The sequence below is a fragment of the Sorex fumeus genome, unplaced genomic scaffold, assembly GCF_029834395.1.
Source record: "Sorex fumeus unplaced genomic scaffold, SorFum_2.1 ptg000047l, whole genome shotgun sequence".
Classification (NCBI taxonomy): domain Eukaryota; kingdom Metazoa; phylum Chordata; class Mammalia; order Eulipotyphla; family Soricidae; genus Sorex; species Sorex fumeus.
The window spans coordinates 17151528-17170163 of NW_026606104.1; the positions used below are offsets into that span (position 1 = coordinate 17151528).

The window sequence follows — 18636 nt, forward strand, 5'->3', positions numbered from 1 at the left end:
GGCGACCTTCCGCTTTCTTATACCAACCGAAGGCGGGTGGAAGACCGCTGCAGTGGCCTGCTGCCATGTCTCGGCCGTCTCCCGGACCCGGGCTGCTCCAGGGCGCTTCAGGGCTCGCCCCCCTGCTGCTGGCGGTGCTGCTGGCGCTGGCACTGCGGGCCGGGAGCGGGGCCGACTGCCCGTGCCAGGACCCCGCGCTGTGCCGCCCGATCACCCACCACCCAGATTTCGAGGTCAGCGCCGCTCCCTCCCCTCCGGGTCTGGGCTCTCTCGGCCCGACGCGAGCCCTGAAAAGGGTGGTGTAGGTGCCGAAAGGAGTTCGGATTCTCCCTGAGGCTCCTTTTGCTCCCGGGTTTCTTGCGCACGGGGGAGCTCTGGCTTGGAGAGGCGCAGTCAGGTGCTCCTGGGCTTAGTGTAACGGGTTAGCGAGGGGGAGGCGTAGTAGTCGGGCAGCACCTCCCAAAGCAAGCCCCTTCCGTGACCCGCACGCTCCTCGGGTCACGGAGTAAAAGCAGGAAGGTCGGACACGAGTGAGCCCAGGTGGATGAAGACCCACTTGGTTTCCAAGAGACTGAGGGTTTAGTCTGAAACCCAGCGGTGCCTTGGAAGACTTTCACCCCTGCCAGCCCTTGGCAGCACCCGAAACTGCCCAAGGACGGTGGCAGAATCCGTATGTCCACAAAATGTTCTTCGACCTGCTTTAATACTTCGTAAGACCTTTACAACTTTGATCAGACATACCTTGAGAGGCAATATGAAAACTGCCTGCACTGCCAAGAATTTGGCAGCGACTGGATGCTGTCAGGGAGTGGGAATGGCTTAACCCAAAAAGGGGCAGTTCCCAATTCTTAACCTACATTGTCTTTAAGGTAAGGGATACAAAAATGCACATTGCTTGGGAGACGGAACGAGATCCAAGTGTTTATGTAGAACCTGCCGAGTGTGTAAATGATCAATATCTGAAAGTTTGATATCATACTCACTTCTTGCTCACTTAATGCCACCTTCTTGGCAATTTCAAAGTCAGCCTTGCAAGGCAGAAGAGTTGTTCATTATACATAGTTAATGGCCCTTTTCTCTACTGATCTTTTCTGTACTTTCGCAATACAAAGACAAAAACACATTTCTTTTTTCCCCTTATCTGGTCAATTGGTTGATGCAGCTTAAAAAAATTCTATTGCATTGCAAGTTATTTTTTCGTAACACATTTAATTGCAGTTATGAGTTCAAATATAATTGTGTGTAAAAACAATAGCTCACTCTATTTACTGTAATTTTTAATTTAATTTTTGGATTTAGGGCCATTCAACAGTGCTCAGGGTTTATTCCTGCTTTGTGCTCAGGTATCATTCCTGGCAGGCTCAAGGAACCTTCTGGGATGCCTGAGAACCAACTGGGTCGGCAGTGTGTAAGGCAAATGCCCTAGCTCTTGTCGCCCTACATGCTGTACTATCGCTCTGGCCCAATTTTACTCTAATTTTATTATTTCGGTGGGCAATTTCCTGCAAGTCTGCCCAAAATTTTTAATTTCTAACCTCTAAGCTCAGTTTCCTAGGTAAAAGTTAATTTTACAACACTGGATTTAAGAAATAAAATACTATCTAAACGTTGGTTTTTCTTTCTTAATTGTCAGTTGGTCCATAAAATATTTTGCCTATTCCTTCCCCTTGCACCCCCCCCCCCTTCAGGTGTAAAATGGTCAAAGATCAAAGAACACTGGCATAAGTTACCTGATAACATAGTATTAATGTTTTTAGTTGCATAAAGTTTATTGCATCACCACCAAAATGCGCATAACCCCACACCACTGTCCTCAAAAAATTACTGTAATTTAGCTTATATATTTATAATAAAGTGGATGTTTATGACTTTGGTGTACATAGTTACCTCACCTTACCACCACGGAAGTGCCCAAGACCACCCAAGACCTTTTAGCAATGCCTTTATGTTACTTCCAGTCCACTTCATCATGACTCTCTGTGCGCTTCACCACCCTAGTCCCCCAAACCTGGTATTCTCAGTTCTGTAATCCAATGCCCAGGATTTGTTATCACATGATATTGTCCATGCCCTTTGCTTCTCTATATGCAACAATAAGTGAGACCATCCAGTACTTGCCCTCCTTATTTTGCTCAGCATGAAGATGTATGAAAATTCATTTTTCTCTTCTGGCTGCATAGTATTCCATTTTGTTTATATACCACTATTTATCCATTCTTTTGCTGTTGGACATTTAGGACTATTTCCATATCCTGGCTATTGAACTAAGTACTGTAACGAACATTTGTTTTCTGTGATACCTCCAAACTTCTTTTTTAAAAATCAGAATGGCTTTGGCTATTTTGGGAGTTTATGATTCCAACATTCCCAGAAACACTGCATGTTTTAACCACACTCCCACCAACACCAGTTATCTGCAGCCTTTCTGATATATGCCGTTCCACTGGTGCCAGATGATACCTCACTGATATTGTGATTCGCATGTCCTTAATTAATGAACACTTTCATACCCTTATTAGCCATCTCTATGTCCTCTTCATGGAGGTTTGTGTTCATCATCTCTCATTTTTTGATGGGCTTATTTACTTGTAAGTGCTTTATATACTTTGAATATTAGTCCCCTTTTTGTTGTACTGTGGGCAAATATTCTCTCCCATTCAGTATAGTATCTTTTAGTTTTAGTCTTGTCTCTTTTTTCACATAAAACTTTTTAATTTGATGTAATCTTACTTTTTGTTTTTGCCAATGGAATCTAATAATTTAAAACAGCATTGAGCTCCAGATCCTGGAAATTAGAGGCTGTATTTTCTTCAATTCTATGGGTTCTGTAATCTTGAGTTTTGTTATCCACTCCATTAACTTTTGTGAATGGCGTCAGATTGCCTATATGTGTACACACACACACACACACACACACACACACACACACACATTCTTTGCACATAGTTATTCTTTTTCTCAGCACCATTTGTTGAAGAGGCTTTCCTTGTTCTACTTCATGCACACAGCTCCTTTGTCATAGAATAACTGCTCACAGATTTGAGGGTTTACCTTTGGGCACTCGATTCTAATCTATTGGTCTGATTATCTATCCTTCTTCCAGTACCATTTTGGGTTTGTTTTTCGCTTGGGGTCCACACCTGACAATGCTCAGGACTTCCTCCTGACTTTGCACTCAGGAATTAGTCCTGGTAGTACTCGGGACAATACAAGATGCCAGTGGCCAAACCCGGGTTGACCTCATGCAAGGCAAAAGCCTTTCCCACTGTCTTATCGCTATGGCCCTGAAAATACAATGTTGTTTGGATTAAAATAGCTTTAGAGTATAAAGTCAGGAAATGTGATACCTCCCAACTTCTTTTTTAAAAATCAGAATAGCTTTGGCTATTTGGGGTGTTATGTTTCCATACAAATTTTAAATATCTGTAATTTAATAACTAAGAGGCACCTGTCTGGTCTCTCTATTAACCTCAGTGTCAATATTGCCTAATGATAAACAAACTGCATACCTTATTGCAATTCGATCAGTTTTTACCAAATCAATGAACTAATACCTTATTTGAATTATTGAATCTGCTTCTAGAATTATCGGTGGGGGAATCAATGCATCAACCAACTTAGAATTTCACTTGAGTCCTACTCTAAATCAAGAATCACTTAGCTAATGCAGTATCTATGATTCCAGCTGAGTGTTGACATTTAAAATCATCTACCTCCTCCCCATTCTTAGCCTTGCACATTCATCTAGTCACAATGTCCTATTACTGCTTCTCTATTATTCTAGGTCAGGTCACTGCCATCTCCTTATTGGATTTTCCAATAATTTCCTTATTCTCTCTCTAGCTTTAGTCTTAGTTTTTCACTTCAGAAGGGACTTTTCTAAAATGCATATATTCTCTTTTTTAAATGATCTTCATGAGGATAAATTACTACTTTCTCAAGAGGCTTACAAGGTTTTTCATAATTTACCTGTACCTACCACACTTTAGTTGTTCACTGCTAACTCCCTCCAAATTCTAGGTGTTGGCCATATTCACTGTTTACTTACATAACCACCAACTTTCTCTACCTCCAGGCTCTGACTCTACTGACACTCTTTCTTCCTTGCCAACTTTTCCCTATTTTCTAGGTCTGGCTAATTTTCCCTATTTCTTCCCCAAAGTGCCCAGACAAATGCGCCCAGATACTCCCTACTGGGTTGCTATGCAGGGACAGGGCCTATATGCTATCCAGGGACAGATCTTATCTGCAATGGCACCTGTTGCCATACTCCACACTCTGGTATCTATTACTGAGACCTCTATTCACTGTTGTACTCTCAGGGCCTACCAGTACTGGACATATGGGTGTTTAGTTAATGTTATTTTGGGTGATCAGCATGCTATCCTTAGTTTAGTGATGGTGTTTACATGGTTGTTCTGGCAGGTCTTTGTATTTGATGTTGGAAAGAAAACTTGGAAATCTTATGACTGGTCACAGATTACAACTGTGGCAATTTTTGGAAGATATGATCCAGAACTTATGTGTTATGCTCATTCAAAAGGAGTAAGAGTTGTGCTAAAAGGTGAGTTTCTTTACCATGTATGTCCAATCAGTTAAGTTCCACATCACTTACTACGCTGACTTTCCAAAAAGTTCCCTTTTCATTTATATCTGCTGTATATTTTTAAAGCTCTGTAGCACTGTCATCCTGTTGTTCATCGATTTGCTTGAGTGGGCACCAGTAACGTCTCCATTGTGAGACTTGTTACTGTTTTTGGCATATCAAATACCCCATGGGGAGCTTGCCAGGCTCTGCCATGCAGGCGGGATACTCTTGGTAGTTTGCTGGGCTTTCCAAGAGCGACAGAGGAATTGAACCTGGGTTGGCCGTGTGCAAGGCAAACGCCCTACCTGCTGTCCTACAGCTCCAGCCCATATATATTTTTAAAGAGTCAAATAATTCACTATATGGATTTGAGCAAATGTTACTACTAATTAGCATGATAACCATTAGTCATGGTCCATAATTTTTTGCTAATGCAAGAATGGTTTTTACTAACTATTCATAATCCATTTTTAAATACTGGAATATTAAAACTAGCATCTTGAATATTTCAATACAATGAAATAAACTTATGTTTTGTTTTGGGGACCCTCTCAGCAGTGCTCAGGGTTTATTCCAGGCTCTGTGTTCAGGGATCACTCTTTTGGGGACCATAGAAAGTGCCAGGGATCAAACCCAGTTTCGTTGCATACAAGACAAGTACTATCTCTTGAGCTTGAATGAGACATTTTAAAGATATTTTTATTTCTTTAGACTGTGAGAAACAATGTTGTTGAACTGTGGATTGTATAAGTGTGTACAAAAAAAAATCTATATTTCTTCTATATAGGAGCTGTGTCTTTAAAGGATATCATTGATCCTATTTTTAGAGCATCCTGGATAAATCAAAAACTTGAGTTGGCCAAAATCCAATATATGGATGGAATTAATATAGACATAGAGGAAGAAGTTAATTGTTCATCACCTGAATATGATGCATTAACTGCTTTAGTTAAAGAAACCACAGATTCTTTCCACCAGGAAATTGAGGGATCACAGGTAAAAATTCATTTGCTACTTTTTGAAACCTCTTATTTTACTTATGAAAACATGTTTATTAAATTTAACTAATCAAATCTTAGTTTTATAGTAAAGGGATAGAAAGTGATTTTAGTACATTTCCTAAAAAAATTCCTATGGAACTTTTGTGGTTATTATTAGAAAATTTTTAAGAATTTTGTCATGCTAAATCTTTTCTTTTCAGTCAAAATACAGTACTGGGATAGCTCCATCTACTTGTCTTTAGCAGCACTAAAAAATATTAGATAACAGAATTAGCAAGAATAAGCAAGGGCTTAGCTGATCACATACGGAGGATGAAACACTTGCTTTAGAGTAGAATGAAATCTGGGGAAACTTTCATTTACTTCACAGACTCCGAGTTACTTGCAAAGCATCTGAGGTCCAATGAGGCTAAAGTCTAATTGCATAGAGCTAGTCAGAGCTATAAAAAAAGGTAACATGCTTCTCTAATACTACAATGAACCTAGTTACAATAGGTTATACCAGGATATCTGAGTTACAAAGAATAATGTTGCCCCAGATCAGTGATTTACTCCCAGATCTAGTCACTTAATAATCAGGAGTCTTAAAAAGAAAATGTATATATGCACCTATAATCCCAGATTACTATTTAGAAGTATTTGGATGAATTCGCAGTTGATATTTTGAAAATGTGTCATTGCTGACTATGGTTAAGAACTGCTAGGAGATTCTGGACCACATGACATATGGGACTCATGAATTCCCTCTACCCTTGGATGCAAAGAATGTACAATTACATGTAGAAAGACTTACACTGGGAGAAATCACAAAATGAAATGACATTTACAGATCAAGGATCTTGGAAAAGTGACATCAAAATGAGTAGGATAGACTAAGACAGTTATCCCAGATAAAACCCTACTCTGTAGTATACAGCACAACAGTGGGAAGGGAACCTCTAATTCCCAGCTTCTCCCTGAGAGGCAAAGATTTTGGATCTCACATCTAGTGCCACTACGACTTTCCAAGCTCTCACATGAGGGATGCCCTAGGGCCCTAGGAGAGCACATAACTTACTGGCTTGCCCTGGTTCCATCCAGTCCCACGTCGATTATTCTCTTTCCTGTTCCTAGCAGCAGGGTCCTAGTCTCGTCATTGCTTTTGGATCATGACAGCATTTGCCTATGATCAAACTCTTAACTTATAGTTAAGAATCGTGGAACCTTGGCCTGGCCCATCTTGATGCCAGGGTAGCACATAACTTACCGGCTTGCCCTGGTTCCATCCAGTCCCACGTCGGGACTCTGCTTTTGGGGTGCTAGGAAGTGAGGGCAACTGAGGCTTAAGTTGAGAAGGCAGATGCCCAGGAGTGAATAATATTCAAGGCCAATCAATTCCTAAGTTACCGAGCATATTAATTAATTGTCTTCCTGTATCTACACAAAAGGACATTGCATTAAAGTAAACTGCTCAAAAGACATAAGGAGAGGAGAAAGGTAATATTAACTTACAGTACAGCTTCAGTGTCTAAGAAGGATGAGACCTTACAAATTGGTTGGGGAAGAGAGCATAGAAGTGGTTACAGACAGACAAAGTAATGGGAGTGTCTTGGGAGCACTGTGATGGGTGCAACCTGATAAACCTAAGCTCCGTGTACTCCAACACTATTTAGCTTGAACAGTTTTAAAAAACTTTTGTATTTGAATTCTTTCATTGTGCTTTTACTGTTCAGGTACTTAGGGGACAAACCAAGTTTATTGTCATTAAGCTTGTTTCAGTCATGTAAGTTACCAGTCCAGCCTATGGAGACATTTGAGTTTAGGGCCCTGTTCCTGGTTATTGTGTATGTTCAAATATGTCTGGGTGAAAATATATGCCTATTATATAAATATACATTCAAAATATTTTCCAAATAAATGACAAAGTTAGTTCATGAAGGCACAATATGTATTTCTAAGGAGAGTTCTAGTACTCTGTCACGTGTATATAGATTCATATATATGAGTTGTTTTTTTCTTGGATAGTATAAAACATGAGAATATATAATTAATAAAACCTGGTATAATATGGATATTTGTTCATTTTGCATAAATTGGTATGATTGCCACAGGTAACCTTTGATGTGGCTTGGTCTCCAAAGTGCATTGACAGAAGGTGCTATAATTATACTGGAATTGCAGATGCTTGCGACTTTCTTTTTGTGATGTCTTATGATGAACAAAGTCAAATCTGGTCAGAATGTATTGCAGCAGCCAATGCTCCATATAATCAGACATTAAGAGGTAAGAATTCACAAATGATCATTTATTCATTAATTCTAAAACCTTTCCAAAAATTAAAATTATTTAAACATTTCTAAGATATCTGTATAATCTTTTTTTGTTTCTGTGGGTGACACCTAGCAGTGCTCAGGGGTTACTCCTGGCTCTGCACTCAGGAATCACTCCTGGTGGTGCTTTGGGGACCATATGGGATGCTGGGAATTGCTACTAGGTCAACTGCATGCAAGTCAAGCATCTTAGCTGATGTACTAGCTTTCGAGCTCCTTACTAGTATAATCATTTACATTTGAAAAGCTTTTTTTGTTTTGCTTTGTTTTTTTGTTTTTGCTTTTTTTGGGTCACACCTGGAGATGCACAGGGGTTACTCCTGGCTCTGCACTCAGGAATTACCCCTGGCGGTGCTCAGGGGACCATATGGGATGCAGGGGATCAAACTCGGGTTGGCTGCATGCAAGGCAAATGCCCTACCAGCTGTGCTATTGTTCCTGCCTCTGAAAAGCTTTCTTGAGACATATAATTTAATTTGGAGAGATTTTAAAGTTTAAAACATTCTTGGTCATTTTCACGTAATTCTTCAAAAATCTTGCGGATAGTTATATTACTATTAACCTTCTACAGCAGATGAAATGCTCATGATTGCATAATTGGGACTCAAGCATATTACACAAAGGAAATGTTTGTTTAGGTAGAGTTTCAAGACTTTTAAAAATAACCAATTAGGGGCTGGAGTGATAGCACAGTGGGCAGGGCGTTTGCCTTGCACGCGGCCAACCCGGGTTCAATTCTCAGCATCCCATATGGTCCCCTGAGCACCGTCAGGAGTAATTCCTGAGTGCAGAGCCAGGAGTAACCCCTGTGCATTGCCAGGTGTGACCCAAAAAGCAAAAAAAAAAAAAAAACCAACCAATTTAATAGCAAACACAATTATTATGTAAGTATATAATAATATGATTGATAAGACTGACTTTGTTAGATTTGGCATTTAATACGAATGATAAATTGAAAATCAATATTCCTGCTAGATGAAGAGTATTCCTCTCATTGATATCTCGACTTTTAATTATTCTTTCTAAAAGTTTAGAATGGTTTATATCTTATATTAGTCAGTTGAATAAAAAACTGCTTCCTTTCTTTTGAACTCAGCTGAAAAATTCTAGGGTGGTTGGTGCTGATATACCTGTCTGATTAATAAATACAAAATATTTTTCATATATCACTGTATCACTGTCATCCCATTGTTCACTGATTTACTCGAGTGGGCGCCAATAATGTCTCTATTCCTCCCAGCCCTGAGATTTGCGCTGCCTCTCCTTACTCGTCTTTCCCAGCAATTGGAGGCTCTTTGAGGGTAAGGGGAATGAGACCTGGTATCGTTACTGTTTTTGGCATGTCAAATACACCACGGGTAGCTTGCCAATCTCTGCCTGTGCGGGTGGGATACTCTCAGTAGCTTGCCGGGCTCTCCAAGAGCTTCATATAAAGGTAAAATTTTAGAACCTGGTCTCATTTTTATCAAATGTTCGACTAGAGTAGTTTGATCACAAGTGTATACTACTTAAAATAAAAAATGATTCATTATAATTACAAAGTCAAATTATGTTTCATGGAAGAGATAATCAATTCATACTATGTTTGAGAAGTGATGCATATTCCACCCATCTCTTAAATATTTAACAACACAAAATAACTTTAATGGCTCTAAAAAAGAAGAAAATTTACTTAAGCTCAACTTTCTGGATAATCCTGGATCATCTTGGATCCAATAATGTTGGATCATCTCTTGCTAAGAAACCATTCTGTATCATTGTGCTAGAAACAAGTCGATAATACCAGGAATTTTTTTTTTTAATAAGTAAAGGATACTTATAAAATATGGAACAACTCTTCCTATGAGAAATTCAGAAACCATCCCTGCAAGAAAGTCTAAGACTTACAGAACATTTTTGAAAGTTTAGAATATTGGATATGAAGTTTATATACACAGCTGCATGCTTTCCTTATGTGTCCTTAAATTCTATACTTAGAATTAAAATGTGAAGTTTTGACTTTAATGTGATCAAGTGTTTCTTAATATTTTCTTGTTAAAGAAAGAAATGGGCCAGTAAGAGTAAGGAATTGTTAGTTCTTTTTGTTTTTGTTCTTTGGGCCACACCTGGCAACGCTCAGGATGTTACTCCTGGGTCTACACTCAGGAATCACTCCTGGCAGGGTTTGGGGGACCATATGGGATGTCATGGATGGAACCTGAGTCAGCCAGGTGCAAGGCAAGTGCCTTACCTGCTGAGCTATTGCTCCAGCCCCAAAGAACTCTGGTTCTTAGAGGATACCTTTTATCAGAAAAGAGAAATGCTATGTTAGTATTATTTTGTATAAATATGCCTGATTTTATTAACTTAGATTTTGATTTATTAACTTAGATTTTGAATGACTGCATAACTTGCCTGAACATATTATTAGACATATAAAAAAAATAAGCTTTTTCTGTCCCTGTTTGATTAGGATATGATGACTACATCAAGATGGGTATTAACCCTAAGAAACTTGTTATGGGTGTCCCCTGGTATGGTTATGATTATGCCTGCTTGAATCTATCAGAAGTAAGAACAATAATTTATGTTATTCTTCCTCTTTCTTTGTATTTTGAAAAACTGTTTAATTTATAGAAGATTTATTTAAAATTTAGAAATATGTGTACTTAACATATTTTGAGACTGAAAAATAGGTGTATTTTTAGTTATTAAATACTATGAAAATATTTAAATGTATATCTTCACTTATTAATGAAACTTAAATTTTTACTTTTATAAGCTTTATTTAAAATTTAGAAATATGTGTATTTAACATATGAACTAAAATTTCTGAAAAATATTTTGAGATGGAAAAATAGGTTTATTTTTAATTATCAAATACTATGAAAGGATTTAAATTTACATCTCCACTTACTAATGAAACTTAAAAATTTTTACAAATTAGCTATTCGTATTTAAAATAATATGCATTTTATGTCTAATAGTTCATTACTTTTCTGATTTAATTCTTTATGCCTGTCTTATTAATCACTTGTAACATAAATATTCTTTTCATTTTTAGGATCATGTTTGTACCATTGCAAAAGTCCCTTTCCGGGGGGCACCTTGTAGTGATGCTGCAGGACGTCAGGTGCCCTATAAAGTGATCATGAAGCAAGTAAATAGTTCTATTTCTGGGAGTCAGTGGAATACAGACCAGCAGGCTCCTTATTATAATTATAAAGTAAGACTTTTCACAACTTATAAACATTCAATTTTTACAATTATACATTTCTGAATAACATTTCTGTATACATTTCTGTAAACATATAATTATACAATTATACATTTTTACAATGTATACATTTGAAACTATCAATAGAATTTCCATCAGTTTTCTTTTAAGCACAACACAGAGATTTCTGTTTAGATGCACTAACTTGCCTTTAAATATGAATCACCAGGAACTTTACTTCTCTGATGAGTAATTCCAGTAATGCTTGTAACGGAATTGCTCCACACAGGCCACTTGTCATTTTAGATGGTGTTATAGAAACATGCTAATCATAAACAGGATTTCCTTAATATTTTACTAATATGTATAATAGCTGTGGCTTTTGAAAGAGCTTTGGGTGAAGAGGTGTCCAGCTCTAAACGTCCATATCATTTCAAATTTCAAAACTCAGGCAACCTATGTCTTATTAGACAAATTATAATGTTAAAAAAATAAAAATAAGGAAAAGAGAGACAGTATAATGGTTAAAGTGCTTGCCTAAATACTAGCAGGATTATGATAAAATTTAAGGTATCTCTCTCTTTTTTTTTTTTTTTTTTTTGCTTTTTGGGTCACACCTGGCGATGCACAGGGGTTACTCCTGGCTCTGCACTCAGGAGTCACTCCTGGCAGTTGCTCAGGGGATCATATGGGATGCTGGAATCGAATCCTGGTCGGCCACGTGTAAGGCAAATACCTACCTGCTGTGTTATCTCTATAGCTCCTTAAGGTTTATCTTGGGTTTGCTCCTGAATATTAAAAAATTAGTATTTCTATACTTAGATTAGGCTCTACAAATTCTTTTAGTAGCAAATCACAATTGTTACTAGAGCATGCTCATGGCTATTTTCCAGTTTTAAAGATTTTAAACAGGAGCTGGAGTGTTAGTACAGCATGCTGCCTACCAGAGTTTGATCCTAGGCATCTCATATGTTCCCCCTTGCCCACCACGAGTGACCCCTGAAGGCACAATCAGGGGTAATCCCCAAGCACCACCAGGTGTGTGGCCCCCCCCTTTTTTTTTGCTTTTTGGGTCACACCTGGCAATTCTCAGGGGTTACTCCTGGTTCATGCACTTAGGAACTACTCCTGGCTGTGCTCAGGGAACCATATGGGATGCTAGGCAAACACCCTACCTGCTGTGCTATCACTCCAGCCCCAAAACAAAATATTTTCAACATTTTTTTTTCTTTTTGGGTCACAACTGGCGATGCACAGGGGTTACTCCTGGCTCTACACTCAGGAATTACCCCTGGCAGTGGTCAGGGGACCATATAGGATGCTGGAAATCAAACCCGGGTCGGCCGTGTGCAAGGCAAACGCCCTACCCACTGTGCCATCACTCCAGCCCCTATTTTCAACATTTTAATATATTATATGAGATATACTTGTAAGTAGTCTATCATGTGCCACAGCTTATTCATTTACTAATAGTTATTTTAGGGCACTAGTCTAACTCCAGTGATACTGCCATAACTAAAAGTATTACTGGCATTAGTTGAGAACTGCCTTTAAAGTTTCATGTATATAAATATCAGTAAATTGTTATTATTTTGGTTTTGGGTGGCCACACCCAGTGACACTTGGGGCTTCCTCCTGACTCTGTGCTCTGCGCTCAGGGATCATTCCTGGTGGGGCTTAGGGGACCATCTGGGGTTCCAGCAATCCACCCTACAAACTGTACTTATCATTCACTCCAGACCCCAGTAAATTATTTTTAAACGTAAGTGTTCTGTTTTAGCTTCCCCTTCCCCCTTTCTGCTTCTTTCATTTTTTATCTAATAGCTTGTAAGTTTTCTAAAGGAGAGGCAGGAAATCATACAGAAAAGTGCTTTATAGGGTAGAAGGTGAGAGTAAAACTATATTTTAGTGGTCTACTGTAAAGTTCTTGATCAGGTTATGCAAAGGTTAACCAGAGTCCAGTTTTGATAGGTTTTTGGAATCATTTATTTAAGACATACAAAAGGAGATATTTTTCTCTTCCATTGTTATTACCTTTTTTTAAAAAAAAATCTGGCTGTCATCAAAAACAAAATCACATGTTGACCTAATAAGGAACATTTCCAGGTACTGTAAGGAATACAAAGAAGTATATAAGTTGGTTTTAGAAAACTAAGAATAGTAATCCTTTTTTACTTTGGGTGCATATCGAAATTATCTAATGAAACACTAAGCCCAGAACAAACAAATATACTAGTCTGAAATATTCTGATTTAGTAGGTTTCATGTGGCATGAGTGTCAGAGTCTGTTTTAAAAAGCCCCATAAGTGATTTGGATATACATCTTAGGTAATATACATCTTAGATAATACTTATGCTCAAAAATCAGAGCAAGAGAAGAATCTTAGGACAAGAGAACAACCTTAAATAGAACATAATAGTAGACCCAATTGCATAGTCTCTTCTGTTGTTAAAGTGCCAAAAGCAATGATATTTAGAAAGTATCTCATACTGAATCATAGAATCATGCAACCAGAAAGTCACTTGCCCTAAAATCTTTATGTCATTGACTCCTTTTCCTAGTTCTTAGATTTAAGAAGCCTTTTCCCCTATTACTGTGGATAATATTTTTAAATTTTCATTTTTATTTATATAGGATAATTCTGGCCGTTTTCATCAAGTATGGTACGATAATCCTCAAAGTATTTCTTTAAAGGTAGCATACATAAAGAACCATGGCTTGCGGGGCATTGGCATGTGGAATGCAAACTGTCTTGACTACTCTGAAGATGCTATAGCCAAACAGCAAACTGAAGAAATGTGGCAAGCCTTAAAACCAAAACTGTGACAGAGATGAGCATCTTTTGTCAAACTATTGAAATTTTCAAAATTTACAGTTTATACAAGTGTATATAGTTTAATATTGCTCCATACTAGTATACTCAAAAGCAGATGAAGAATACTTTGAACCTGAAAATAAATGTTACTTAAATATATATTTTATATGGAAATATAAGCTTAAGATACATTAAATATTATAATTATGCTTTGATTATGTAATTATAAAATCTAGTTAATTGTGTATGTAATTTAAGGTATATTTACACACTATAGTTGTGTAACTACGCATGAATGTATATAATTATGAGCATTAATATAAAATTAGAAGAAATTGTCCTCAAAATGCTGTGCAAAAAATTTACCCCAGTATTAAAATATATGCTTAAAAATATATACTATTTGAAAATATATTTATAATTTGAAGTGAAAACTTGCTTATAATCAGTTTTTTAAAAAATAAAATCTGAAGAAATGATTTGCTCTGTACTATAAAAAAAAACTCTAAATTTATTTTTAGGGGGCCTCTTAAGCATTGTTCAGGATGCCTGGTAGTGCTTGAGAGCAGAACCGGGTGGTATTCATCCAATTATGTCAGAGGACCATATGTGAAGCTGGGGTCAGGTGCAATTTCGGCATGCACCTTAACCCCTGTACTAGTTTTCCAGTTCAGTATCTCTAAATTCAAGTCTGCAATTTAGTCGATTTTGTTGTTTTACATTTAAATTTCCTGAAACACTTTTTTAATATCCATATGAAAAGTGGAAAAAAATACAGATTTATATAAAATATATTTTATAAAACATAAAATATCTGTTAAGAAAACAGTCAAACATATTCAGTTATTTACTATTTTTGATTAATAGAAGTTTTGAATTAGCATACCTGGTTGAGATTGTGAAAGAATATTTGTCTTCTGTGCCAGTTCAGCTTTTAAGTTACGTAAATTGGAAACTGCTTGTTTTCTCATCTATTGAAAGAATTACCTTTCAAAAATGCACTTTCATCTTACCCTTCTAAAATTACAGAATTGTCATACAAATATGAACTTATTAAAACTTCTTCTCCCATTTGCCTCCAATATCTTCATTCCCACTGAATTACTATAATATGTAAATTACAAATCTGGTTAAATAAGCATATTTATTTTCTGAGAAGTGTTCTATCTCATAATTTCATTGATTAGTACATAGGCATAATAAAATCAAAATTCTGAAAAATTAGAGTGAGAAAGAACTTTAATTTTTGCTTAAGTGTCAGAAACTGTTGTGATTAAGAAATAAAGAGGAAAAATAAACCCCCCAAACTCTGATTTCCCAGGTGTTAGAAACTGAGGAGAAATATACTGTTAAGAAATATACTGTTTACTATGTAGCAAGTACTCGTACAAGTGGAAACCCTTTGATTGTTAAAAAAAAACCCACTTTTGAGGAAGATAGTTTTGATACTATTTTTTATCTCCACTTTAGAGCTGATGGGCTAGCCTAGAGGAAATTGCTCAAGTTACAAAATTTGCACAGCCAGGATCCAAAATGAAACCATCTATTACCAGATCCCTTATTATTCCAAGTACTGTCTAGGAAAGCTTAGCTTCATGTTAGGAAAAAGGACTCATAGGCTTCACCCTTGACCTAGAATAAAGCCCTAATTTAACAGGATCCTCAAATTTCATTATATTTTGTAAAGCACTGCTTAGCTGTACTATGTTGAATGTTCTACAACTGAGTCAGGATAGCTTTTTTGCCCCTTAATTTCTAATCTTATAGGTAGTTTTGGGTTAACCACTGGAAATTAATACTAATACCTATCATTTTTACTACATATCAGGCACTATGGTTAAATTTTTTTTCCCTCAGTCTATAAGCAGAAAACTTGACTGAAATTTTTGTCTGTGTTTCCATTTTTGTACTAATATTTTAATGGAAACAACCTTTCAAGTCTTACTTCTAAGGCTAATTACAGTAAGCCCTAATGTATACACAATCCAAAAGAAAAGAAGATTGAGCAAGTAATAATTGAAGACTCTGGGAGTATTTATTATTTATTGTACCAACACAACTATGTTTAAGTGTACAAATTTTCAGGGTTTTGTCTTATTTTTTTTTCCCCTTTTCTTTTGTTTTCCATTTGTTTTTTTTTTTTTTTTTGGCTTTCTGGGCCACACCCAGCGATGCTCAGGATGTTATTCCTGGCTCTGCACTCAGGAAGTATTCCTGGTGATACTCGGGGGACCATATGGGATGTCCAGGATCGAATCCAGGTTAGCCACGTGCAAGGCAAACACCCTATCCCCTGTACTATCTCTCTGGTCCCTGTTTCTATTTTTTGAATACATAAATTAATTCACAAAAACAATTATTTGAGTTCACACTAAACTATATTAAATAATTCATATTTTGTTTAAAAATTGACTTGTAAAAAGAATAATAAAATAAAAACTGACTTGTGTCCTTTTCAGTTTTAAGTATCTCAAAGTTGAGCCAGGGTTTACCCATGAGGATGCTGCTAATAAAAAGACTCTAGGACTCCACTGTTCAGTACAATAACTATTTCCCAAATGCAGCTATTTAAACTGAAAAAAATTGTTCTAAATTAAAATTCAACGCCTCTGCTGTGCAACAGGCTACACTTCAAGTGCTCAATATCCTTCTAGTTGCTGCTGTGTCAGATAATGAAGGTAAGCAGCATTTTCATGAATATTGTAGAAAGTTCTACTAGTGTGTGCTGATTCCAGAAAGAGATCATTAATCTGTGTTCTCAAACTCTTTTGATAAAGAAGTGAATTGAAAGCATTCATATAATTACCAGTATTATTTCCTATTTGATGTGAAAACTTGTGTGAAAATATAAAATTCCACTAGAACTGCAGATTTTGTCTATAGAACTGAGTTTACATGGATGTGGAGGGGCTGGGAGGGGCCCATGAGATACTGGTGGAGGGAGACAGGCATTCTGGTGGTGGGTGTAGTGTTAGTATGATGTATGCATTTTAGGTAGAATTAACAGTATTGGAAACCTTTGTGCCTCAATAAAAATGGCAAACAATTTTTTTTAAGTATAATTCTCTTCTGTACTCATCAACAAAAGAGCTGTTTAAGACATCTTCAGTGATCACCCCTTGTGATAATTATCATGATGATCATCAAACAAATAAAGCATTCCCAGTATCCTTACTATACAGAAAATCCTATGGGAGAAACAAAGTTATATAAGACAGACTTTGCTTTGAGCGAAATTGTTCTAACATCCCATAGAAAACGTATGATTTATATGTAAAGTAAAAAGTAAAGTAAAGGCCCTCCCGTTGATCATCGATTTGCTCGAGCGGGCCCAGTAATGTCTCCATTGGAGACTTTGTTGTTACTGTGGCTGGCATATTGAATATGTCCGGGGAGTTTGCCAGGCTCTGCCGTGCGGGCGAGATACTCTCGGTAGCTTGCTGGGCTCTCCGAGAGGGGTGGAGGAATCGAACTCGGGTCGGCCATGTTGGCTGCGTGCAAGGCAAACGCCCTACCGCTGTGCTATCGCTCCAGCCCCGATTTATATGTAAAAAATACATATATGAAATATGCAAGAGGAAGAGAGGAAGAAAAGCTCAGTGGTTTGTCTATTAATGAATATCTCTAATCTAGGAAAACAATTTCTTTTAATATATATAATTTTTTTTTTTGGGGGGTGAAAGGTCACACTGAAGCAGTGCTTAGAGAGCTATTCCCAGCTCATTGTGCTTGACTATGCTTGGAAGATCCTGCTATACTGGAATTGAACCTTACAGCAAAGGGTCAGCTATACTGGGTCTCTTACAGCAAAGTGGGCTCTAGTGGGCTCTAATTTATATTGATTCATAGTGCCATTTTCCTTAGTTCCTTAGTAGAACTTCCTTATTAAATCCTTAGTAAAATTTTTCAAAAATTTTCTTCCTTGAGCTCCCATTTGACCCAGCAATGCCATTTCTGGGAATATACGCTAGGGGTCCAAAAATACAGAGCAGAAACACCATCTGCACTCCTATGTTCATTGTAGCACTATTACCATAGCCAGAATCTGGAAATAACCTGAGTGCCCAAGAACAGACAAATGGATAAAGAAACTATGGCACATCTACACAATACTATGTATATTGGTAATACCATGAATACAATGCAGCTGTTAGGAAAAACAAAGTCATGAAATGGATGGACATGGAGATTATGAGTGGAATGAGTCAGAAGGAGAGGAACAGATATAGAATGACTTCATTCATTTGTGATATTCATTTGGGGGTGGGAAGAGACAGATCAGACACACACACACACACACACACACACACACAGAGAGAGAGAGAGAGAGAGAGATGTACCTGCTTCCAGGCAGGGGGTGGGGAGTTGGGAGGTGATGGGAGGTAACCTGGGGACACTGGTGTTAGGAAATGTTCACTGGTGGAGGGATGCTGTTAGAATACTGTTGGAATATATACTTAAATATATATATATATATATATATATATATATTCCAAGAGTACCGTGATATTCATTTGGGGGGGGGGAGAGACAGAGACAGAGATTATACACATACACACACACACATACACACACACACACACATATATACATACACACACACATATATACATACTATATATAGTAAAAGTAAAGTAAAGTAAAGGCCCTCCCGTTGATCATCGATTTGCTCGAGCGGGCCCAGTAACGTCTCCATTGGAGACTTTGTTGTTACTGTGTCTGGCAT

At 37.4% G+C, this 18636-nt stretch overlaps 2 protein-coding genes across 2 annotated transcripts in view; one reads left to right on the top strand and one right to left on the bottom strand.

The window, feature by feature from the left end:
* On the top strand, nt 1-15222 carry CTBS (chitobiase). The gene is made up of 7 exons (XM_056123250.1): nt 1-233; nt 4426-4564; nt 5376-5584; nt 7680-7851; nt 10351-10448; nt 10942-11103; nt 13730-15222. The coding sequence occupies exons 1-7, from the start codon at nt 66-68 to the stop codon at nt 13919-13921; spliced, it is 1140 nt and encodes a 379-aa protein (XP_055979225.1). The 5' UTR covers nt 1-65; the 3' UTR covers nt 13922-15222.
* LOC130031760 (spermatogenesis-associated protein 1-like) overlaps nt 13144-18636 on the bottom strand; it is a 17450-nt gene continuing 11957 nt past the window's right edge. The window contains exons 4-5 of the mRNA XM_056123251.1: nt 14797-14881; nt 13144-13203 (exon numbers count right to left, since the gene is read on the bottom strand). Of these exons, the coding sequence (XP_055979226.1) occupies nt 13181-13203; nt 14797-14881 (108 nt within the window). The 3' untranslated portion in view covers nt 13144-13180. The remainder of the gene's footprint in view (nt 13204-14796; nt 14882-18636) is intronic.